General features: G+C 38.0%; 1 protein-coding gene across 6 annotated transcripts in view; it reads right to left on the bottom strand.

The window, feature by feature from the left end:
• Positions 1-17,434: 17,434 nt before the first annotated feature.
• The window catches only part of tspan9a (tetraspanin 9a), a 191,615-nt gene continuing 187,095 nt past the window's right edge, over positions 17,435-21,954 (bottom strand). For all 6 annotated transcript variants that reach the window (XM_015353235.2, XM_015353234.2, XM_069192161.1 and 3 more), the window contains one exon: positions 17,435-21,587. In XM_015353235.2, coding sequence (XP_015208721.1) covers positions 21,516-21,587 — 72 coding nt within the window. In that variant the 3' untranslated portion in view covers positions 17,435-21,515. The remainder of the gene's footprint in view (positions 21,588-21,954) is intronic.

Here is a 21,954-nt window from a genome sequence, read left to right as displayed (position 1 = left end):
GCTTCATTGCAGCTGAATGGGTCTAGCAGCTCAACAGTATAATTTCCCTCACGCTGAAAACTCATTCTCAGTTAAGGTAATGAAGTTATCCTACACCATATGCAGGCTAAGTTTTTGGTCACATCATGAAGCAGTGGTGATCTGATTTTTTACCTTCTCAATTCATTTTCCGTGTTGGTAACCTCATATACCTGTGAGAAATTGCTTTAAAAAGTAATAGTTCACAAGCAGCTAAAGATGAATGTATAACATGACAGAAGTATTCATTAAGTATACAAATAACCTGTTGAGTCTTAATAAACACCTAAATTAATTATTAGTGGGTTTCATTTCCTACTTGATTAACAACTCTTGTTTAAAGTATTGTTAATCTATTTTAGGTTTTAATGAAGGATTGCTGTTTAACAATTACTGAAAATTTCACTCTCTGTCAATGTGAGCCAGCCATAACTATGCTAATGTGTTGACATGCTCTTAAGTGTCAGTTTTCATAATAGTACACTGATCATCAGGTGAAAAATGCTCAAAACACTGTTTCATGTACTAGTCAACAATGTAGCCTGCTTCCCTATTTCAGGCAACAATGTCTTAATTAGCTTGCTAAGAAAAATGATTACCCACGCTGCATTTTTTATAGTTAAAGGAATAAACCTGTCTCTGTACTGCTACTGTAAACGCACTGAGGACTTACGAGAAAATATATTGCTGAATTATATTAATGTGACAAGCAGCAACAATGGCCACAGCTATATGGCAGACTGTGATAAACCCTTTAGAAAACACGTTAAAAGTTACTTTAAAAAAGGAATTTGAAGCCCCAAATGTATTTTATACAGATTCTGACAGCCTGTAACTTAATTTGCTTGAAAATTGAGTTTAGTTGATTAGAAAAGCAAATGGCTACATAGTTCTTTAGTATTTAGTATTTGGCATTTATGGAATGTAGTTTTAAATTCCTTGTTTGAATTTATTGTTGATAGTTGCAGAGTCTATCACAGAAATGGGCTAGTAATTCAATCTGAGTATGTACAAAAATGCACTTTATTTGGAATAATATACTGTTTGTATGTTCAAGGGGAAATTGACGGACAAATGGAAGACAGTATAAATGGATTGATGTAATTTTTACAATCCTCTGAGTGTTCATGATGGGATACTAGCCTGTCCTAACAGTTAGGATGCAGCGACTTAAGAATGTGCTGGGCTACAGGTAATTGCTTTCCAGGAAGGGTAATAACTCATTGTAAAACAATGTTTGCTCTTGGTGAAGAAAGGAGTTAGAGGAAGATTTATAGAACAGTCAGTTCTGAATAAATAATAATCAGACAAAGTACAAAAGTACAAAACCTACCTTTAAGCATTTTTTATAAATCAGAACCAGAACTTTTACTTATTTTTCTTTTCCTATTATGTACTTCATCATTATTTTTAAGGGGATGAATAGACTTTAAATTTGGCCTTTCATTAAAAATGTGAATGACGTACTGTAGATCACCAGATTGAATAACTGATTTTTTTATTATAACTAAGAATACCAAGAAACAGTGTGACTCGACTCCAAGATGGAGGTCATCCCGCTGTTAACGTTTCTCTTGTGTTTCTTCCATTTCTCAATGGAAGAGCAGTAGGAGTAAAGACCCAGCATTATTCGGATATAATAGATTAGAAATGCAATCCTGGTGTCATAACCATGTTTGTTTTACAATTGGGGTTGAAAATACTGTTACAGATGTTCTTAGGAGGCCTATATCAGGGGTCACCTAGGACCTAGAGGGTATAATGTCTTTTGGTTTCTCAATTAATTATTTAATTAGCTGCATGATTGTGATATATCTAGTCGGGCACTGAGATGATTTACAGAATATGAAACTGTATCTTTAATGAAGTGAATATTACACGTCATTAACTAAACTAGCTTTAAAAAAATCCTATATATGTCTAATTTAGATAATAATTTGGTTAATTGTTTAATTGGCCTTGATGGTTTTGTCACAAACAAGACACACAAATCAAGGGAAGAATCTGTGGCCGTCTGCCAGGTGACCTCAAGGAAGAAAAGCCAGATACCTACAGCTGAACATTGACAGTGGTGATCCACTGGATGAGGAAGGATTACTAAAAAAATGTCCTGTATGTGAGCCAAATGGCCACCTGAATTAAAACAAGTGGTCTGTTGAATAGCTGCCAGGAGAAGCAGGAATGAGTGGTGTGCGGGCCAGCCAGATGACCATGAAGTCATGGTTTTAGCTGGCTGGATAACAGCAGGGAGTGTAGATGGATCACGAACAAAGCACATGGAGTGAAAGCCCTAGAAGGTCATTGTTTGATGCATAGATTTCCTTTGTCAGATGCTGTGAAGTTGATACTGTGTATACCACTTAATAGCATAAATTATTTAATACATGTTACACTTGTACTTTAATAAAACACACTATAATGATGCATTGCTAAATAATTATCTATTAGCATTACACATTGATTTGTTTTGAGGTGCTGTTCCACGTACAGTCTGTTGAAGTATGTTAAAAAGTGTTGCATTAATGTTTCATTGTATTGATGCAAGATTCGTGTTATTGGCACTAAATAGATGCTTTACTGTATTGATGTATTGATGTGGCACTGCATTCGTGATGTGCTACAGTATGTTTACAGTGATATTATTGTAAAATGATATTATACTGACAAGGTTGCTTGAAGTGGTTCTGATCTTGTCTTGACTTGATTGTTTTTATGACTGTGTTGTGATAAGTGCTAAAGAGACCTTGCATTGATTTTGCACTGCAAGACCTTTGATGAGGTGCTGTATTGCATTGATATTGTGCAGCGCTGACTCTGCATTATTTGGTACGGCTGATTTTATGTCATGCTGAGAGCTAGCAGGAACAATGCCAGGTAGAATGCCAGTTGTTGTTGATGCAGAGGTCAAACCAAGAGCATCAGAGTAGTAGCAATAGAAAGGCTGTGGTCAGTGGGAAGGTGTGTGAAGCTCCTGGACTACGAAGGCGTAAAGGTTCCAAACCAAAGAACTATACTGTAAATATACATTTCCAGCAACCTTATTTACTGTATCTCTTTCAGTAAATGCCCAGCCATCTACATTGGGGAAACAGGAAGGAGACTCGAAGACCGCTTCAGAGAACACGTCAGGGCTGTGAAGATTAAAGATCTCTCCAAGCCCATGGTTTCTCATTTCACCTCTGACAGCCATGACCACCCTAATCTCTCCGTCTGTGTTCTCAAAGACGGTTTTCAGAACTCATACATCAGAAAGACTACAGAAACCAAAATTATCCTGCAGCTAGGATTCCCCCTTCTCTTAACGACAGACTACTTTTCTTCTAAATTTTCTCCATTCATTGGAAGTTTCATTTCACACCTCTCTACACCTATTCTGTCTTCACACCTCTTGATCGGCCTCTCTTTCTGTCCCCTGCTCCCGCCTCTCACTCCTCCCCTCTCCCAGCCTTTGTTCTCCCACTACATTACCTTTGCTTACTGCCATGTCTTTCTCACACCTGAAGAAGGCTCCACAGCCGAAATGTTGTGTTTTCTTTCTTCTTTTTTTCAGCATGGAATAAACCTATTACTTGTTCCTATACTGTAAATATACTGTTGCAGCTGATTTGTTAATTACAGAAAACACGTGCCTAGAGGGAATGGGGCTCATGACACAGATGCGAGGACATGAGCAAAAGTAGAGGTGAGAATATCTTACATACTAATACATCGCCAGGAAAGACAACAGAAAGAATGCTGCCTTACAGAGTCTGTTCTATAAGATAAAATCCTCTGCCAATTCTGCACTCCTGGTGTGTAGATATGAAGGCCAAGTTGCATACATCAAGCAGTGGGGGCTAACAAGCTAGGATCTTTGTCTGACAAAATGATTGATAAGTCATTTTATCCCACAAGGAGATGATATTTGGAATCTAGGGCTGAACGTTTGACAGACAGGATACCAGAGACAGAGGAGGTAACAGATGAGTGTTGAATCTATAGGATTTATAAGGCTGAAGCCACTGTGGGTACAATGCCTGAGAACACAAACTGAATTGGTACAGAAAAGGGAATGACAGAAATCCATTGTGCTTTGCTGTAAGACATAAAGCAAATATGAAAGGAAAAAACAGGTCTGGGAAAGGGGGAGAAGTCTTAACCTGGAATGTAAAGGTTTAAAATCTCATCCGGAGGATGACATCTCCTACAGTCATATGTTTTGACCCACAAGAACAAAGCTGACTGGTCCCTGTCAAGACTTTAAAGTCAGAGCCACAGAGGTATAGTCAAATTCAATATTTTGACTTTCATTATTTTGGTTTTAAACTCAGTGATCCTGAAATGAGGAGGACCTTGGGGAGCTGGTCCCTGCTACAAATCAGGTTGAGAAACTTTATCCTACAGTACACTATTCCTGATCACTATACTGGGGGGCTAGAAATTCTGATCCAGAGGGAAGAGTGCCACCTACTGGTTCACCAGCACCAACCCAGTTTTCCTGGGTGGTCTCTGATCCCGGTCCTCATCAGATCCAGCCTTTCTTCACTCCCGAGACTGAAGATCCAGCTACAAGGCGGCACTTTTGCTGTGAAAAGACAAAGACAGGAAGATCCTTCTTGTCTCTCTCCTCCATGGAGAAGTGGAAAGAAAATAGGAAAAAAAAATTAAAGGGTGGCACGGCGGCACGGTGATTAGTATTGCTGCCTTGCAGCTCTGGGACCCTGGGTTTAACCCTGGGGCGCTATCTCTGTGGAGTTTGTATGTTCTCCCCATGTTCTCGTGGGATTTACCGGGTGGTCTAGTTTCCTCTCACAGTCCAAAGACATACTGGAATATAAACCCTGGTATGAGTCTGGTATGAAGCTGGTATGGTTTGTGTCTGTGTATGCCCTGCGGTGGACTGCTGTCCAGGAAGCACCCTGCCTTGTGCTTTGTGCTCGCTGTGATAGCATGAATACAAAGCAAGTTCTGAAGTTTGTTGCACTCCTGTCATCTTGATGACAACCATTTCCAGTCTGTTTTGAAGTTCCTGTAAAAATATTCTAAAAACATTCTGTGCACCCATTCGTAGTACCAATTTAATCCCAGCCTGATTTAATTTCTACTCACCTTTAGTCATTTTTAACATCAAAATATGTCTTTGTGATCAGTATCTACAATAATTCAATTATTTTGGTTTGTCAGTTGTAACCAGCTGATTGCACTGATTTATCTGATCTTTTTAAATAACAAAGAAAAAGGTTGACAGATGCATTGGAACCACTGGTTCATAATGTGAGCAGTTTTGATCTAGTGTGTATTTCATGAGCTGACAGGCCAACTTTAAAGCATAATTTCAACCTTTCAGAGAAGCAAGCCTGGAGGAAATGAGAAACAAATACAGTATTAATCCATTTGAAATGGATTTATTATATCACAAACATTAATATATGTTACATATTAAAAATGTATTAGTAGAGACAGACAAAATTAGCTGCAAAAAAAAGTAAATTAAAGTTTTGGAAATGTTAGTACTTTAATGGATCAAAAAAGAAAAAACATAATAAGAAGAAAAGTATAATCTCTCTGGTGTTGTCAGCTCACCGAAACTAAAACTACCTTCTTGTTCTCATACAAAATATCTATTAATGGGTCTCTGAAGGATGTGTGAATCATCAGATTAGTGTAATGGTTTTCCTACATGCTTGTATTACAGATTACACATATTCAGGGACATAACCCTGGTGCAGTACTGTTCTATCTCAGCACTGGGAGTTTGCAAAACATACTTCATACAAAACACCTTGTCACAAAGGACCAAGGGACTGGAGACTTGAAAATAAATAGCACTCAGATATATAGCTACCTAATACATATAATTACTATTTCATTCATTACTGTATTGCAACATTCTGATGTTATGGTGCATGCTCCATGTGGTATCCCTGTCATACACGTGTCCATTTATCACATGGGACAGCTATGAGTTAGAAGGTCAAGTAGTGGAGTACTACTGTGATTTGTGCTTTCATGAAGACCACCAATCCAATCATACTGTCTTTTCACTGACAAAGCTCTTTATTAGCACTGATACTCACTCCTGTCCATGGGAGGCTGCATACTGAAAGGTTTTATACTGTAGGTAACTAACAAGGCTCAAAGAGTAAAGACATGGGAAGAGTGACCATTGGTCAGGGGTCACCCAGAGTCCAGGGTGAAATGAAAACTAGAAGACACAATTCACCAGAAGTGAATATCATTTCATTTTGGGATCACCAAATTTACATTTAAAAAAAAATGATTTCTGTAATTAGTGCTACTGTTGGCAAGCACTGCATAACAATACACTACAGAAAAGAACAGCCCTGAGAAATGTCAACAATAAAAGGCATTAGTGAGCAACAATATCACACAATAAAAAATAAAACTGGATTTAAGTTAAACCTGGAGTAAAAAGGAGGCAGAAGAGGTTGACAAGAAAACCTGTGAAAAACAGCAAATACATTTTTGATAAAAAGACTCATTTGCTGTTAGCCTGCAGGTATGACTGATGCTGGAAGTGTCCATGAATTGACCCTCCAGCTTCCAGCTAGATAGCAATACGTCTGCAGAATGGTAAAGGGAAGCTGAACAAATCATTGATAATCTCTGAGGAAGGAAAGACAACTGAATCAAATCAAATTTCAAAAATACTAAATCTAGTATTGCTCTGGAATCTTTCCAAAACAGAGCAACCTGGTACACTCTATGGCTTAAGAGAATGTCTTATTCCAACAAATTAAAAGAAATGGATCTTTTTAGAACAGAGAGAACTATGAAGAGACCTTATACAGTGTAGTGCTTGAAAAGCTTGAAAAGCTGTAAGCAAATTTCAGGGGACAACTGTAAAACCTGAATAATAAGTGAAACTAAAGCTTAACTTGATTTTGGAACCTCTCTTTTTTATGAGTACACTTAGCACATGCAAATATATATACTGTAGTGCAATTCATTTGATTGATTCTATTGATATATATGTTGCAATAAAAAGAATGCTGTAAGCTGTAATATAATTTGTTATTCATTGGAAAAGTATCTTTGATCCAACTGTGAATAGATTCATATTGGAATTCCAATAGATTAGTTTTGTAGATTTGTTTTTCTTTTGGTGGTCATAACTGCAGCTCTACTCACATACTGTACTAATGAACGATGAGTTCAGGAGAATCTGGTATTTCATTTCTGCTCCCCATTGGAGGCTGAGCAGGTACAAGGTTTCCCGTGGTAAAGAACATTCATTTCTGCCCATTCCTACTGTGTCAACAAAGAAGAGTGCTGTTGAAAATTGTAAACTGCTTCTGTGGACAGTCAAACAGGAGATTTCAAAGAAGCACTTGACAAAGAAACTTAGTGAACTAAAGACTTTCCCCTCTATTTTGCAATTGTAGAGGCAAGGCATATTAATGCACTAAGAATTAAGTGTTATTAAAGTTTTATAATAATCTTTCTGTTGCCTTGCCAAAGCAGCTTGGGCCTCGGTGCAAGCCATAGAAATACAGCTGAAAGGGGCCCAGAAACATCTTCCAGGTTTGGATAACAGTCAAGGATGTTGAAAGCTATGTTCATTCTGAAACACCCTAATGGTATATGGTACAGCCTGTCTCCACTGAGTCTGCTATTGCCCTTCTGCTTAAGACAGTGGGTCAGAGGTCACTGTCCATCACCCAAAGGACGATCACCCAATGAGGGACCTGAAAGATGGATACCAGGAATATACCTGATAATATCCTAATCAATCAACTGTGATTTCCTCCTTTAGTAATACCCAAGTATACAGTAATACCCAAATCATTTTGTTGGTTCAATCACTGACTTGCATTTCTTCTCCAACTAAATTGGTGATCTGACTTTACCGAGCGCAAGCAGTCCGAGTCAGAACACATCATCTTTTCCAACATGCCAGGCTAAGAGAGTAAGCAAAGAACACAATTCTTTACTGATATGAAAAAAGTCGTGTTTCACAAACCAATTGTTATTTTCACCGTCAAAGAAATTAAGGCAGTTGGATTCCTTTTTCAACATTCTGAATACCCAGGCAAATTCAGTAAAAGCTACAGCCATGATGAACTGAGTTTCTCCCACTTATCTTACTTGGCTGCCAGACCCAAACAGTTTTTTTAAATCGGTGTTCACTATGACGCTAACTTCCTTGGAGAGCTATCCCTAACAATGTTAGGCAAAACTCCACTCTTTCTGCACTGGGACACTCCAAGCACAGAGCAGGTGGTTGAAGAAACCAGAGAGCTTCCTCTGTCTTCAGTGGGAAGTTCAAACTGAAGAAACTTTTGGCTCATGGATCTTTGAGTATAAAATTGATTTTTTCAAATTATATTACTCAAGAGTTGAACTATTATTCCAAACACGTTTGACAGTTTAGTTCGTGATAGTAAATGCATATTTACTTTTATGTGAGAATATAAATGTGATTGACCATATGAGACTGATTATCGATAGGTCGACAACACATTACAGATTATATTTTAACTCTGCTAATGTTAACTCTTATCTTTGTAATCCCTGAGTTAGAGATCAACCTTTTGTATCGCAACAGATTGATTCACAAATATATTTTGTAACTCTTGTTCATTTATTATGCATGCTTTGCTACTGTATCAATAAATTGTATATTCTAAATTTAGATTCCATGATTGAGACTACAAATTATCTTTGATTCTTACACTCTCAATGTACTATTTCAATTGATAATTTTTACAGTAAATTAAAAACTCTTGCATCACTACACAATTAAATAAAACATCCAATTTTTGGGGCATGATATCTAAAACCACAGCACAACATGGTATGTTATATTGAGGTTGCATTGTAACAAAGACACAGATGGAAACTAAGTGTGATATGCATTTAAGACTAAGAACAAAAGGGTTGTGGGAATAATCCCAGCCACACTGTTGAAGTGGTCACTCTAACGTCCTGCAAGAAGTGACAGGATAAGATTCATCTACCAGAAACCACATGAGCTAGACAGGTTGAATATCCTCTTTCAGTTTGTAATCTTTTGTATATTCTTAAGACAACCTAGGGGAAATTTATTTGGTCTATTTATGGTTTAACAGATTATAAATAACATGCATAACAGGTATCAAACATGTAAGTGCTGGTTATTTAAGAAAACACAAGTAAAAAACCAAGGTATGAAAAGCTAAGTACTTAAACTGTACAGTTTATTTCATACTGTTTATATTTTTACTTTGCTGCAAAGAAATAATCTTGTTTTCTTCAAATAAATGCACATTTACCATGTACAGTATAATGTAACCAAGTTAAATATCAGAACATGGATACAGAAATAAATTAATATAGATAACTTTAAATGTTTAATCTGAGCAGTTTCTAATCTTTGTGACACATTTATTCTAAGTCTTTTCTGAAAACTCTCTTTTAGGATGAGTTTTCTACCCATCTAACACTACTTAAATATGGAAGTTCAAGCTGGTTTAATGCAATAAACTGCCATGGATAATCTCACTGGATTGATACACAACATGGTACTATATGTCCTCAGAATTAGAGATGTCTAAATATGGTACTTGAATTGTGAAACAAATAAGGGGAATATGAAAGTACTGCCACTCTCCTGGAATTGTCCCCTATAGCTAATCATTGGATTCCCCTTTGAAGTAGTCATTGATCCTTGAGGTTTACCATGAAGTATTCATTGGCTCAGGGGTAGGAGACCTTGAGGTAATCATTGGTCAGGGTAAAGGCAGGCAACAAAGTTTTTTTTAAGGGTAACAATACTACTTTAAATGAGGGAAAATATTTTAATTCCTTGTAATACAATGTATCACATGAATTGCAACTACTTTCCATTTGTATTACAGTGACACCTGATGTTTTTAAATGAATTATGTGTCCAGTTTGTATACAGTATAATATTAAACAAGTTCTTGCTGAATGTTATATGTAGCACTGTCAAGAAAGATCTAGGTGTAGGCCACTAAAACGTAGAGCACCCCTATATATACTGTAGGAGCTGTCCCACAACAGGCATTCTCAACACAAAGAGTGTAGTTTGATTGCATAAACTAGGTTTGTGGTTTACTGAAGAGATTAATCAATTTATCACAGCACTTCTAAAATCTAGTTCAGATTTTCTTATTATTTAAATAGAGTTATTTAAAATTGCATCCTGAAACAAAAAAGAACTCTCCAACTTCATTTGGCCAGCAGCCATATCACCCTGCAACTCACAACTGGCAACCCACAGAAGCTCAGCAGGTATGAGCCTGGTCAGTACCTGGATGGGAGACCTCCTAGGAAAAACTAAGGTTGCTGCTGGAAGAGGTGTTAGTGGGACCAGCAGGGGGCTCTCACCCTGCGGTCCATGTGGCTTCTTATGCCCTAGTATAGTGACGGGGACACTATACCGTAAACAGACGTCGTCCTTCGGATGAGACGTAAAACTGAGGTCCTGACTCTGTGGTCATTAAAAATCCCAGGGCGTTTCTCGAAAAGAGTAGGGGTGTAACCCCGGCGTCCTGGCCAAATTTCCCATTGGCCCTTACAAATCATGGCCTCCTAATAATCAACATCTATGAATTAGCTTAATCACTCTGCTCTCCTCCCCACTGATAGCTGATGTGTGGTGAGCGTTCTGGTGCACTATGGCTGCTGTCGCATCATCCAGGTGGATGCGGCAGATTGGTGGTAATGGAGGGGAGTCCCCATTACCTGTAAAGTGCTTTGAGTGGAGTGTCCAGAAAAGCGCTATATAAGTGTAAGCAATTATTATTATTATTCATTTAATCATTAGGTTGCCAGGTTCTGTTTCGTCAATGTCCACAGGCCAAAGTTTACATTAAATGAAAAGTGTGCACTGGTCATTGACTAACACTGACTATACTGTAGTATTTTTAACACACAGGTCAATGTTAAATGAATTAAGATGCTTAAGGAAGAGAAAAAAGGCTATCACACAGATGTAAATTTTTCTTACACAAAAACCCTAACACTCTCGGTATACTTTTCTCATTTCACAAATACAGTAAACTATGTATTCACAATGTAAGCAGTTATCTTGTGAAACAAGCCAATGGGCAATTAATTGAATGGCAAAACATAACTTCTTGCAGTAGTTTAGTTACAGGAAAATATAAAAATGGTGAAATCCAGTTCAGAACGGCTCCTGCAATCATTTGTGTGGCACAAAGGGTCAGGAAAGACTGATTACAGCTGACCTGTAATAGGCCTGGTAAAGGTCTCTAATCACTGTAAAAAGGCACAATTGGTGAATATTAGTTTAGCAATTAGTGTGGGCTCAGAAGACACTTTCTAATATAGATGTGTTAAGTACTGTATATAAAGGACCTCAAAGTGTTCGTTGGTGGCTGGGATTAGAATAGTAAACCGAGAGTGTATTTTACTGCTCTTTATTAATCAAGACTCCTGCGCCGTACTCCATGTCCTCTGGAGTTTTGTGTGCCCAGGTCCCTTGAGACACCTCATATAAATTGGGGCCTATGTTTGTTTCAGGAAATGCTCTAGAAAAAAAGAAGTGCTGAGTTTTCCAAGCCCTGTTCTTGAAGTACCAATCCAGGCCAGATTAAGAAGGGGTTGCAGTTATAGCAACCCTGTCACTAGAGCCTACAAGATGCCCTGTAATCTTTGTAAATAACTATAGCAGGTGTTATCTAATTCATTAGATCTGTGGTAAAGGCTATTCCTGCACATTTTCATACAGATGTAACTATGTTTGTTTAGTCCTTAAAGCAGGGGTGGGGAACCTTTTTTCTGATAAGGGCCATTTGGATATTTATAACAATTCGCGGGCCATACAAAATTATCAGTTTAAAAAATAGCCTGCTATATATGGTCAAACATTTAATTTACCCCTAATGTGATGGCTGGAGCTGCTTCGCTTTGGTGAGGTGTGTGATGTTAGCTGGTATTGATGATGTTGCTATCCAACGTTCGTATCATCGACTCTTGAGGTCTTTTCTGTGTACTGTAATTTCCTTAATCTTTATCTGAGATTCAGTTTTTGCAAGGATTGTTGATCGTGGACGTGTGGATAAAGGTTGGATTGGAGTTATCATGTTTGTCCCGTCATGTACTCGTATGTGTCCTGTCTATCCCATAATGGACGTTCCTTGCTTGTCCCTCAAAATTTACGTTATTATTATGATTCACTTAATATAAATTTATGTTGCTATGAAAAAAGCTCCTAGATTTATTGAATTTTGAGTCCCACCTGCGTAGGCCAAAAACATTATCACAATAAAAATTTTCAAATCAGTCGATATCAATAATTATCACGTTAAATGTCAAATCATTATTTCTTTCAAGTTTAAAGGCAGATTTTTTCTCCTTAGTGAAAGCTGAAAAAACCAGACAGTTAACTGGTAAATTAAACAACTTTTTTTATTTTAAGAACACAACAAACACTTGCCAAACAGCAGAAACATTAAACAAATCTGTTAGCTGCCCGGTCTGCAACACGCACGTGCACTCGCGCAGTATTTTGTGCGCATGCGCATATCACGCGCAAAGCATAAACATATATATCGAAAATTTATCGAACTTTTGTTAAAATTATATCGAGGAAAATTATATAGCGATAATTATCGTTATCGAATTATCACCTAGCTCTACGCCTGCGGTTGCCTGGGCAGGGCCAGACCAAATGATTTCGCAGGCCTTATACGGCCTTCGGGGCGGACGTTCCCCACCCCTGCCTTAAAGGGTGTGCACGGTGCTAGGCAATGTTTGGAACTATTGAGTACTATCTTTCTGTTATCATGATTTTGTGCCCTGGTTAAGGGATCAGACTGTCCATCAAATGTCTTCTGGTTTTTGAACCCTCTAACTAATTATCTGCTTTTTCCTGTTTAACTATACAAATCTGGGTGTTTGTTTCAGGAATAACGACTTTAATGCAGTTCATTTCAAATGTAATAGACCTCTATTTCAGCTTAATGATGGAATTCCAAACAACTTAACTGGAAATTGGTAATCGGCTGTTGACTTAAAGAAACAGGTAGGAATGATGAACAGTATAGAACTTGAACTTGAACTTTATTGCCATATGTAACCGGTACTGGTACAATGGAATTCTTACTTACAGAAAGATTCTCAATTGTAAAACAAGTGAAAAAAAACAAAACAAAGTGCAAACAGTGCATCAAGACAATGTACAAACAATAGACAATGTGCAAGTAAACATGCAGACAGTTTGAATGTAAACAATACAGACGTGTAAACAATGACTGGAGACGTACAATAAATAAATAACAATGAGGTAGATGGTGATGGTTTAGGTGTGGTCCGAGGGGGATGGCTAAATGTGTTCGCCAGTCTCACTGCTTGTGGATAGAAGCTATTGAAGAATCTAGTGGTAAGTGTCCGTATGCTCTTATATCTCTTGCCTGAGGGCAGTGGGGTGAAGAGCTCATGCCCGGGGTGGTGACTGTCCTCTGTGATGGCCAGAATTCTACCACGGCAGCGGTCCTCATAGAGCTGTTTAATCTCGGTGAGACCGCAGCCGATGATCTTCTGGGCCATATTGACCATTCTCTGCAGTGCCTTTCTTTCTCCCGAAGAGGTGTTGCCATACCACACGGTGATCCCGTTAGTGAGGACGCTCTCGATAGTGCAGCGGTAGAAGTTCACCAACACATGTATTGGCATCCCCCATCGCTTGAGGCACCTCAAGAAAAAGGCGCTGCTGAGCCTTCTTCATGATAGAGTCAGTGTTCACAGTCCAGGTTAGATCTTTAGAGATGTGAATTCCCAAAAACCTAAAGCTGGTGACTGTTTCCACTTCCGTTCCATCAATACTGAGTGGGCTGTGAGTGTGTGGCCTGTGTCTCCGAAAGTCCACTATTAGCTCTTTCGTTTTCTTTATGTTCAAGTCCAGGTTATTGCTATGACACCACCTAAGCAGCTGTACAACTTCATCCCTGTAAGTGGACTCGTCATCATCACTGATCAGTCCTATTATAGTGGTGTCATCGGCAAACTTGATGATGTGGTTGTTGCTGTGTCTTGCTGTGCAGTCGTGAGTAAATAGGGAGTACAACCTTGGACTCAGACAGCAGCCTTGTGGGGTTCCAGTGCTCAGGGTGAGTGGTGTTGATGTTTTATTGCCTATCCGCACCACCTGTGGTCTCTCGATAAGAAAGTCCAGCAGCCAGTTGCAGACAGAGTTGCACAGACCTAATCCCCTGAGCTTTGTCACCAGTTGACTGGGTATGATGGAATTCAATGCTGAACTGTAGTCCACAAACAGCATTCTCACATACGAGTTCTTAGTGTCCAGGTGTTCCAAGGCTGTATGCAGAGCCAGGGAGACAGCATCATCCACTGATCTGTTGTTCTGGTAGGCGAACTGCAGGGGGTCCAGGGACTCTGTGATGGAGGAGTTGATGTGTGACAACACCAGCTTCTCCAGGCATTTCATCACCACAGATGTTAATGCTACTGGGCGGTAATCATTCAGGCATGTCACTTTTGTCTTTTTGGGTGTTGGAACAATAATGTTTTTTTTAAAGCAGGTGGGGACCATGGACTGTGACAGGGAGGAGTTAAAGATGTCTGTAAACACTGTGGTCAGCTGGGCTGCACATGTCCTCAGGACGCGAGGTGGTATCCCATCAGGCCCTGCAGCCTTACAGATTTTCACCCTGCTCAGAGTCTTCAGCACGTCCTGCTCAAAGAGAGTTTCAGAACAAACTCGCCCTGCACACTTGGGGTCTTCTCAGCAGTGCCCGTGTTCAGAGCATCAAAGCGGGCATAGAAGTGGTTCAGCTCGTCAGGCAGGGATGCGTTGTTCGTGGAAATCTCCTGGCTGCAGCCCTTGTAGCCTGTGATTGACTGTAATCCCTGCCACAGCCTCCGGGTGTCAGCGCACTGTGTTTCAAGCCGCACTCTGTAGCTCCGTTTGGCGCGTTATGGCTTCTTCTAATGCATACCGTGATTTCTTGTACAGCTCTTTGTCCCCCGATTTGAACGCGGTGGATCTATCTTTTATTTTATTGCGAATGTGGTGGTTGAACCACGGTTTCTGATTGGGAAATGACCTAATTTTCATTTCTGGTACACAAACGTCAGTGCAGTATTTAATATAGCTGGTGACCGCGTCCGTATACTCATTTAAATCTGTGTCAGGAGCTCTGAATGCGTCCCAGTCTTTACTATCAATAGACTCATTGATTGAACTGAATCAGGTGAATTAAACAACAATCTTACATGGGAGTTCTGAAAACTGGCAACAGGACTGATTTCCAACTTTCCAGAGACTAACTTAAAATCCTAAAATGCAGTTCAGTTAATAAATTTGGTTAAGAAAGATTTGGACTTAAGCAGCTGACACAATCTAGGGATCTAGGGTTAGAGCTAAACTCTACACCAGAGCCCAGCCACTTGTCAGAGGATACTATACCTTAAGTAGTTTGAACCATCTGAGGCAGGCGTGGTTGTTGCTCACAGTAATATACTGTACAGCCTCTCTGGTTTGATCACGTTTCCATGGCAATCAGCACTGACTGACAAGTGAGTAGAGGTGTGGTCAGCTGCCACGGCAACGCTCAGCAGCGCTCCAGTGAAAGCAAGCCTGACAGGGGTATCCAGGACCTCTGCCAGAAAACATTGCGCTAAAGCTGAAGAAAAAAAAAACGTAGTACATTCTTAACGACTATAGCACCAGTTCACATCATGCCTTCTGTGGTATTTCCCTTCAGGTACTTGCTTTGTTTGTACGGGGCAAGAAATCTAGAAAAAATAAATACATTCTTGAAATCAACACAATTTGCTATTCAACTGCTCAGATACAAGCAACCTGAATTTGTTAAAGAAATATGAGCTCCCCCCCCATGACAACTTGGCAGTTTTTTTTGGCATACAGTATGTAACAGTTTAGTGTCAACGCGTGAAACACATGAAAACCATCCACACAGAGCATCAGCATTTTCCTTGAGACATTATTAAATACCTGTCATTAAAGTCCAGAAATGGAGAGAAAATTATACTCAACTCAAAGTGGGCGATGGAGTCATGATAAGAGAATTCTGCTTTTGTATTTCTGTGAAGACATGTCACTCGCCAATAGGTATGAATTAACAACATTAAAATTCAGATACCACCCTCATCTTCCACTATTTTAGTTTGTACGCATGAGTGATCCATGAGGCAGCAGAGTGCCAAAGTGGTTAGCATTACAGCCTCGCAGTACTGGGGCCCTGGTTTCAGTTCCAGGGTGCTATTTCTTCTGGAGCCAGTACGTCCTTCCCGGGCTCTTACAGGCTTCCTCGGGATGCTCCGATTTCCACCAACAGTCCCAAAAAACCCTACGGCCCTGAAGTGGAAGAAATATTTAGAAAATGGATAGAAAAACTGGAAAACAAAGAAAACAGTATGCTCTGTAGGTTCAGTTCACTTTATTTTGGTTTGTTTTACTAATACAAAATTATCTGTACAAAGGCTAATGTAGGTATTTTTGCATAGAAGGAACAGTTGTGTGGAACATATCCTGAATGGAATGGCACATTCATTCCTATGAACTAACATATATTAAGGTTTCAAATCTGTCTAAACCATGAGTAATAAGCTTGGTACAAAAATATTCCTGTATGTTACTTCCAATGGTACAAATACTATGAAAACTGAATTTTCTTAGACCTTTTTTAGGTCTTTTATTTTTTTACACAACAAGAAAAAAATTTCTCCAGTTTCTGCACTCTTGCTAAAAAAAAGTGATCATGCCAGGGCTATAGGGCTGTAAAGAAGCTGGTGTTGCTCTTTTGCTGTGCTCCCTTTGAGAGTAAGCCCAGGCTCAGAGTCGAAATAACCTTTACAAATCAAACCAGTTATGTATGATTAAGTACAACCTTACTAAAACAGAATTCCACAATAGTAACAAAGAAATTTATATATTAACCTCTAAAAAAATAATTTGGAAGGCAATAGATTTGTACTAAGTTTTGTTTATGACACTTTCCTTTAAAATTAGACGAACTGCACTGTTTCAGATATCTGGAGTGCTTTTCAATTACAATGACATTGTAAGGTAAGTGAAATAATACTGTTGCCAAGCACCGACTTAAACAGAGTACATGAAAATGTAGACTGTACATGGCAACACTTAGGATGTGGGACCAACTTTTATTAAAGGCTTAATATAAACTTTAAAAAAATGTAGCAGGTGGCAATAATTCTTCATTCCTTGTGCTTATTCACAACCTCACAAAGAAAATTATATGATGGGTATTCTTCTTTGTGGCTGTGTATACATACAATAATTAAATGAAGTAACTTGAGCGCAACGATTTTTTGAACAGTCTATAAAACTTTCTTTAGTATAATACTTAAATACTATATCTAGTTAATCACAACATTGATAAAATACTCAATTTTTACATTTCTGAATTGTAAGAATAAATGAATAAAAAATACAAAAACAAAAAATGTTTTAATTCCTTTATTGTCTTTGGTGGTTACATAAAACTTAACTGAGATCAGTCTTTTCATTACGGGTATGAAGCAATGTTGGTTGCCAACACAGATTTAAGAGTTTTCTAATTTTGAAGACTTTCATTAAAATGTCATATTTCTGAAACAGCACTCACTAGTCCTGGAAAACAGAAAACCTTCTGCTTCCAAGTCACATTTACATTGCAAGTCATTGTTAATGACTGTGTACACCCAGCAAGAAAAGACTGATCTGATTTGATATTTCTAGTCCAATGAACTCAAAGCTACAGTGTAAAAATTTTACAACAGGATTTCATGGGATTTGCATTACATATGGCTGGTTACCCCAGCACAGCTGCGTTTCATGTTTATTTCAAAAGGTTGCTGATATGTAAGGAGTGACATTCCTATGTGTACAGTATATCTATTGAGTTTGCATGTGTCTTACTATATAATACAATATTAGATCGGTTTACAATTTACACAATGGGTACAAAATTGGGGGAAAAATCCCCTTTGCATTTTTCTCTTTTCTGTTACAAGTACCAGAAGCAGTTTATTGTTCTCATTTGGCTCTACCAGCTCCACAGATCTCAAATTCTCGTATTTCCAAAAATGACCATCATTTAAAACATTGTGCTTTTTAAGAAAGGAGGGATACCAGCTTCTTGTAACCATCATTTTCCACAATGAGGTATTCCTCATTAATTCATTTTTTTCTGGATTTCCAAGGAAATATCACAAAATATGCTAAACTTGTCTAGCCATTTGCTTTCAAACAGAGAGACATTAAGCAGTAAAACACATAAAAAGAAAAACTGAAGTAAAAAATAGAAGAGCTGTGTTAAAAGTAACAGATTGCTTGATTTTTCCCTGTTCTGGTGTACATTTACATAAAATTCGCCCATAATTAGATGTTACATTTTGGTTTAACAACAGGCATAGGCTATTGGTAGAAAACTTTCAAGGTAACGAGAGAAAACAACTTGTCCTACAAGAAATACAAGTTAGATCTGAAGAATAAAGAACATTGTAAATAAAACGCACTCCTTGTAAAAAATAAAACTTAAAAAGCAAAGAACTGTAACAGAGCTTTTTTTAAATTCCTTTCCTAACTGAAATAATTGTTGAAATACTGTATACAATATTTTGACATTAAAATAGTATGAAGAAAATTGTTTTAGCAGTTTTGATTATCAGCTGGTATTATTATTTTAAGAAGTCATATATATATATCTTGATGGCAGTTAAGGCTGCTTTTGACCATTTATGAACATGTAAAAATGGGTCTTAATCAGCCACTCCAGGCATAGCAATTTTAAACTTCGAATATAAAAATATTAGCAGTTCATTTATTCAAAAGAAAATGACAAGTTAGACTGCATGTTCATGTATGGACAAATACAATTATATATACATTTACACAATAATTGTTGTCTTCAATTCAAGCTCTTTATGCAGAATTATAAGATACTTAATGTCTCTTTAATCCCAACAGCTCGGACATGTTTGAATAAAATTTCACTCGCCACTTCATGTGCCACAGAAATCCTGCTCAAGTGAGGGAAAGCACGTTTTCATTTTTGAAAACTGAATTTCTTTAGCAACTGTGCATAGGTGATCATCATGAACCTAACTTTGAGAACTGACAGTAAAGTCATTCCAAACTGAAATATTAACGTCAGATCTGTGCTTTATCGCTTAGTAAAGGATGTTTAATTACCAAAAAAGCAGCTGCCACAGTGTAAAAAATACAATATCTGCTCTAAATGTGGCATCTCCTGGGAACCGACTGTGAGAGATGGAGTAACACTGTAAATAAAACCTTGTCTTTTAGCAACAGCTGTGCATCACTTTGGAAGTTTACTTAATTCATCCTTATATTATATGTGATGCAATCTGTGTGATATGTGAAGTGTGTTCTACAGAACAAATGGCAAATTTTTCTGACAGAAATACTGTATAATGCATTAGGATTCAAACTCCACTAAGGTGGCTGTGAAATGGTCAGTCCCTTACCACAAAGTACAAAAGTGAATTTATCAGCATTTTTTGTAAATCATTGTTTTCCAATCCACTAACATCTTTCAGGCCTTCCAGCAAGATCTCCCACACTAGAGTAAAGCATGTACAGCAGTGTCCTAAATAAGTGATGAACTAAACACTTTACTTTATATTATATTGCCTTTCTTTGAACAACATAGTCACAGACTTGCCAAGTAGCAGCGAAACTTGCTCAGTGTCAAAGTTCTTCAATACATCATCCAAAGCAGTTTTTACTGGTGCCATAATTTATTCTGCGTTCACAGGATGAAATTAAGAACAAAGTCACTTCTGGTCCCAGTTTCCCAGTTCTTGAAGTAAACAACCAGCCAATTTTTCAATCACTATCTTTTAACACATGCAAACAACAGGCTGAACAATTACTGATTGAACTCCCTGTCCTTGAAGAAATAACTTTCCCCTCCACCGCTGCAGAAAGACACCTCCTCTTCCTACCCTGCAAGTTCTAACGGTAGGCACAGTACAAGGACAGAACAATTAAGGTGCTTGCAGAATCATGATGACTTTTTTGCAACCCGTATCGTTTCTCCTCATCATATGTTTCTTATCACTGTTCCTTCGTTATTAAACAATAAGAATACCACTCCTCCCCACCCCCCTCTGTGACTGAATCAGAAAAGGGTTTTAAAATTCAAGCAGCATTCAAACTAGAGGTATATATTCAAGTTTTCTAGCAGGAATGTCTGTGGAAATGCACACTGTAATAAGCTCTGTGGCATTTCTGTTTGATGCAGAAAGAATGACCTGGACCTGAAATAAAACAAAATTGCTGAAGTATGTAATATAAACCACTGCTGGCTTTACAACACAAATGATGAGTCTTGCTGGACCTGAGATTCAACTCTTCTTTCCCCACTTGAAGAAAATGACTTCTGAGGTGGCTTGACTGCAAACTGAAATCTTTCCATGTATACTTAATGATTTATGATTGAAGACGACAATTTAAGTAATTCATCTTAAGGTTCAGCTATTCTGGTAAAAACTCATAGCAAATGTCCTAATAATCACACAAGATGGACAGAATATTCCTACTAAAATTTGTAATAGTAAAGCACCAACTAAAACCTTCAGTTCACAACTTATTTTAAAGGGATAAAGGTAATTGGATGCATACAACACATAGTTTGATTTTTAATATAAATCCATAGCCTGGTGGATAATTCCTTTTATGAAGAGGGAATGTGCATTTTGCAGTGGGCACACTGGAAAAGGAAGTAATTAATAAACTACAGTCTCAGTGTCAAGTCACACTCTTTCAGTAGAATGTTAAGTGACCATAAAAGTGAACACTTCTCAGCAAGGCTAAAAGCAGTTCAGGGTGTACATTTCCAAAACTGTTTTTCACATTGAGAGTTCTAATTTTGACCTACAATATTGTTTTCAGTACATTCAACCCCTCTGCCAATCATTAAAATACCCCCAAAACAAACACTGGTGTGTTGAATTTGAGTATTAAAGAAATAATTAAAAATTTGAGGATTGTATCCAAAATGACTTCTTTTTAAAATACAAAGTTATCCATTGAGTAGAAAAAAACTAGCATGCTAAATTTTAGCCTTCAGTTGTTCACCCAGGATAAGAATATCACCAACACAAAAGTCCAAAGACCTTTTTAGATTTTTAGTGGTGTTTTTTTCTGTAGAGTCCCTTTACTTTTGATTTGCATTTTTAAGAAGTGTATTAGTAAAGCAATCCATTCCTTTTTTTCCTTTCTTAACACTGTTAGTCAGGCAAAAGAAAAATAACAGCCACAAAAATGAAACAGGAAAAGATAGCCATGTAGAGTTCATTGTCAATAGTCCATGCCCTCTTTCTTTCAGACCCTATTTCAGTTCAGCTCTTTGGCAAATAAACTGTAAATGCAAATACAAAACAGTAGAAATTGACCTGTAATCTGTATAATAATGGGGACATTTGGTGCCTGGCAAGAGGTGTAGGAAGAGAAGCTGGGCTATGCTTGGTTGTCCTCTGGACCTTGTGACAACAAGGATACTCTGTGCGCAGGTGTGCTAGGCATCATACTTTTTACCAGTTCTATGGATCTGCTGGAACAAAGTCATGGAGAAGGCCATGCCAAGAATCTGAAAAATAATAAAGGTATTGTTAACCACATGATGTGTTAGAAAATGGAGAAAGACAGGACTACCCAATGCTCCAGAGAACACTACCTCATTTGTGAAACATGGCCAGGCCAGGTCATGCAGTACTACCAATGGTATTGACTGTAGAAAGGTTGGCAAAGCAATTCAAATGATATACAAATATTTTGTTGAGCTCAGTGGATCACAGGCTTCATGCACTTGCCACAAAGAGATACTCAACTTTGCCTAATACATTCGCTGGGTACTGTATGCACATAGAAAGATTGACTAAAGAAGTTTTGTTTGCAACTCTCACAATGCTTAGAACATGTTCATTGCACATACACATGGGGGTCATGCACTACAG

The sequence above is a fragment of the Lepisosteus oculatus genome, chromosome 7, assembly GCF_040954835.1.
Source record: "Lepisosteus oculatus isolate fLepOcu1 chromosome 7, fLepOcu1.hap2, whole genome shotgun sequence".
NCBI lineage: Eukaryota > Metazoa > Chordata > Actinopteri > Semionotiformes > Lepisosteidae > Lepisosteus > Lepisosteus oculatus.
Note: the sequence above shows the minus strand (reverse complement) of the source record. Positions and strands in the feature narration are given on the sequence as shown.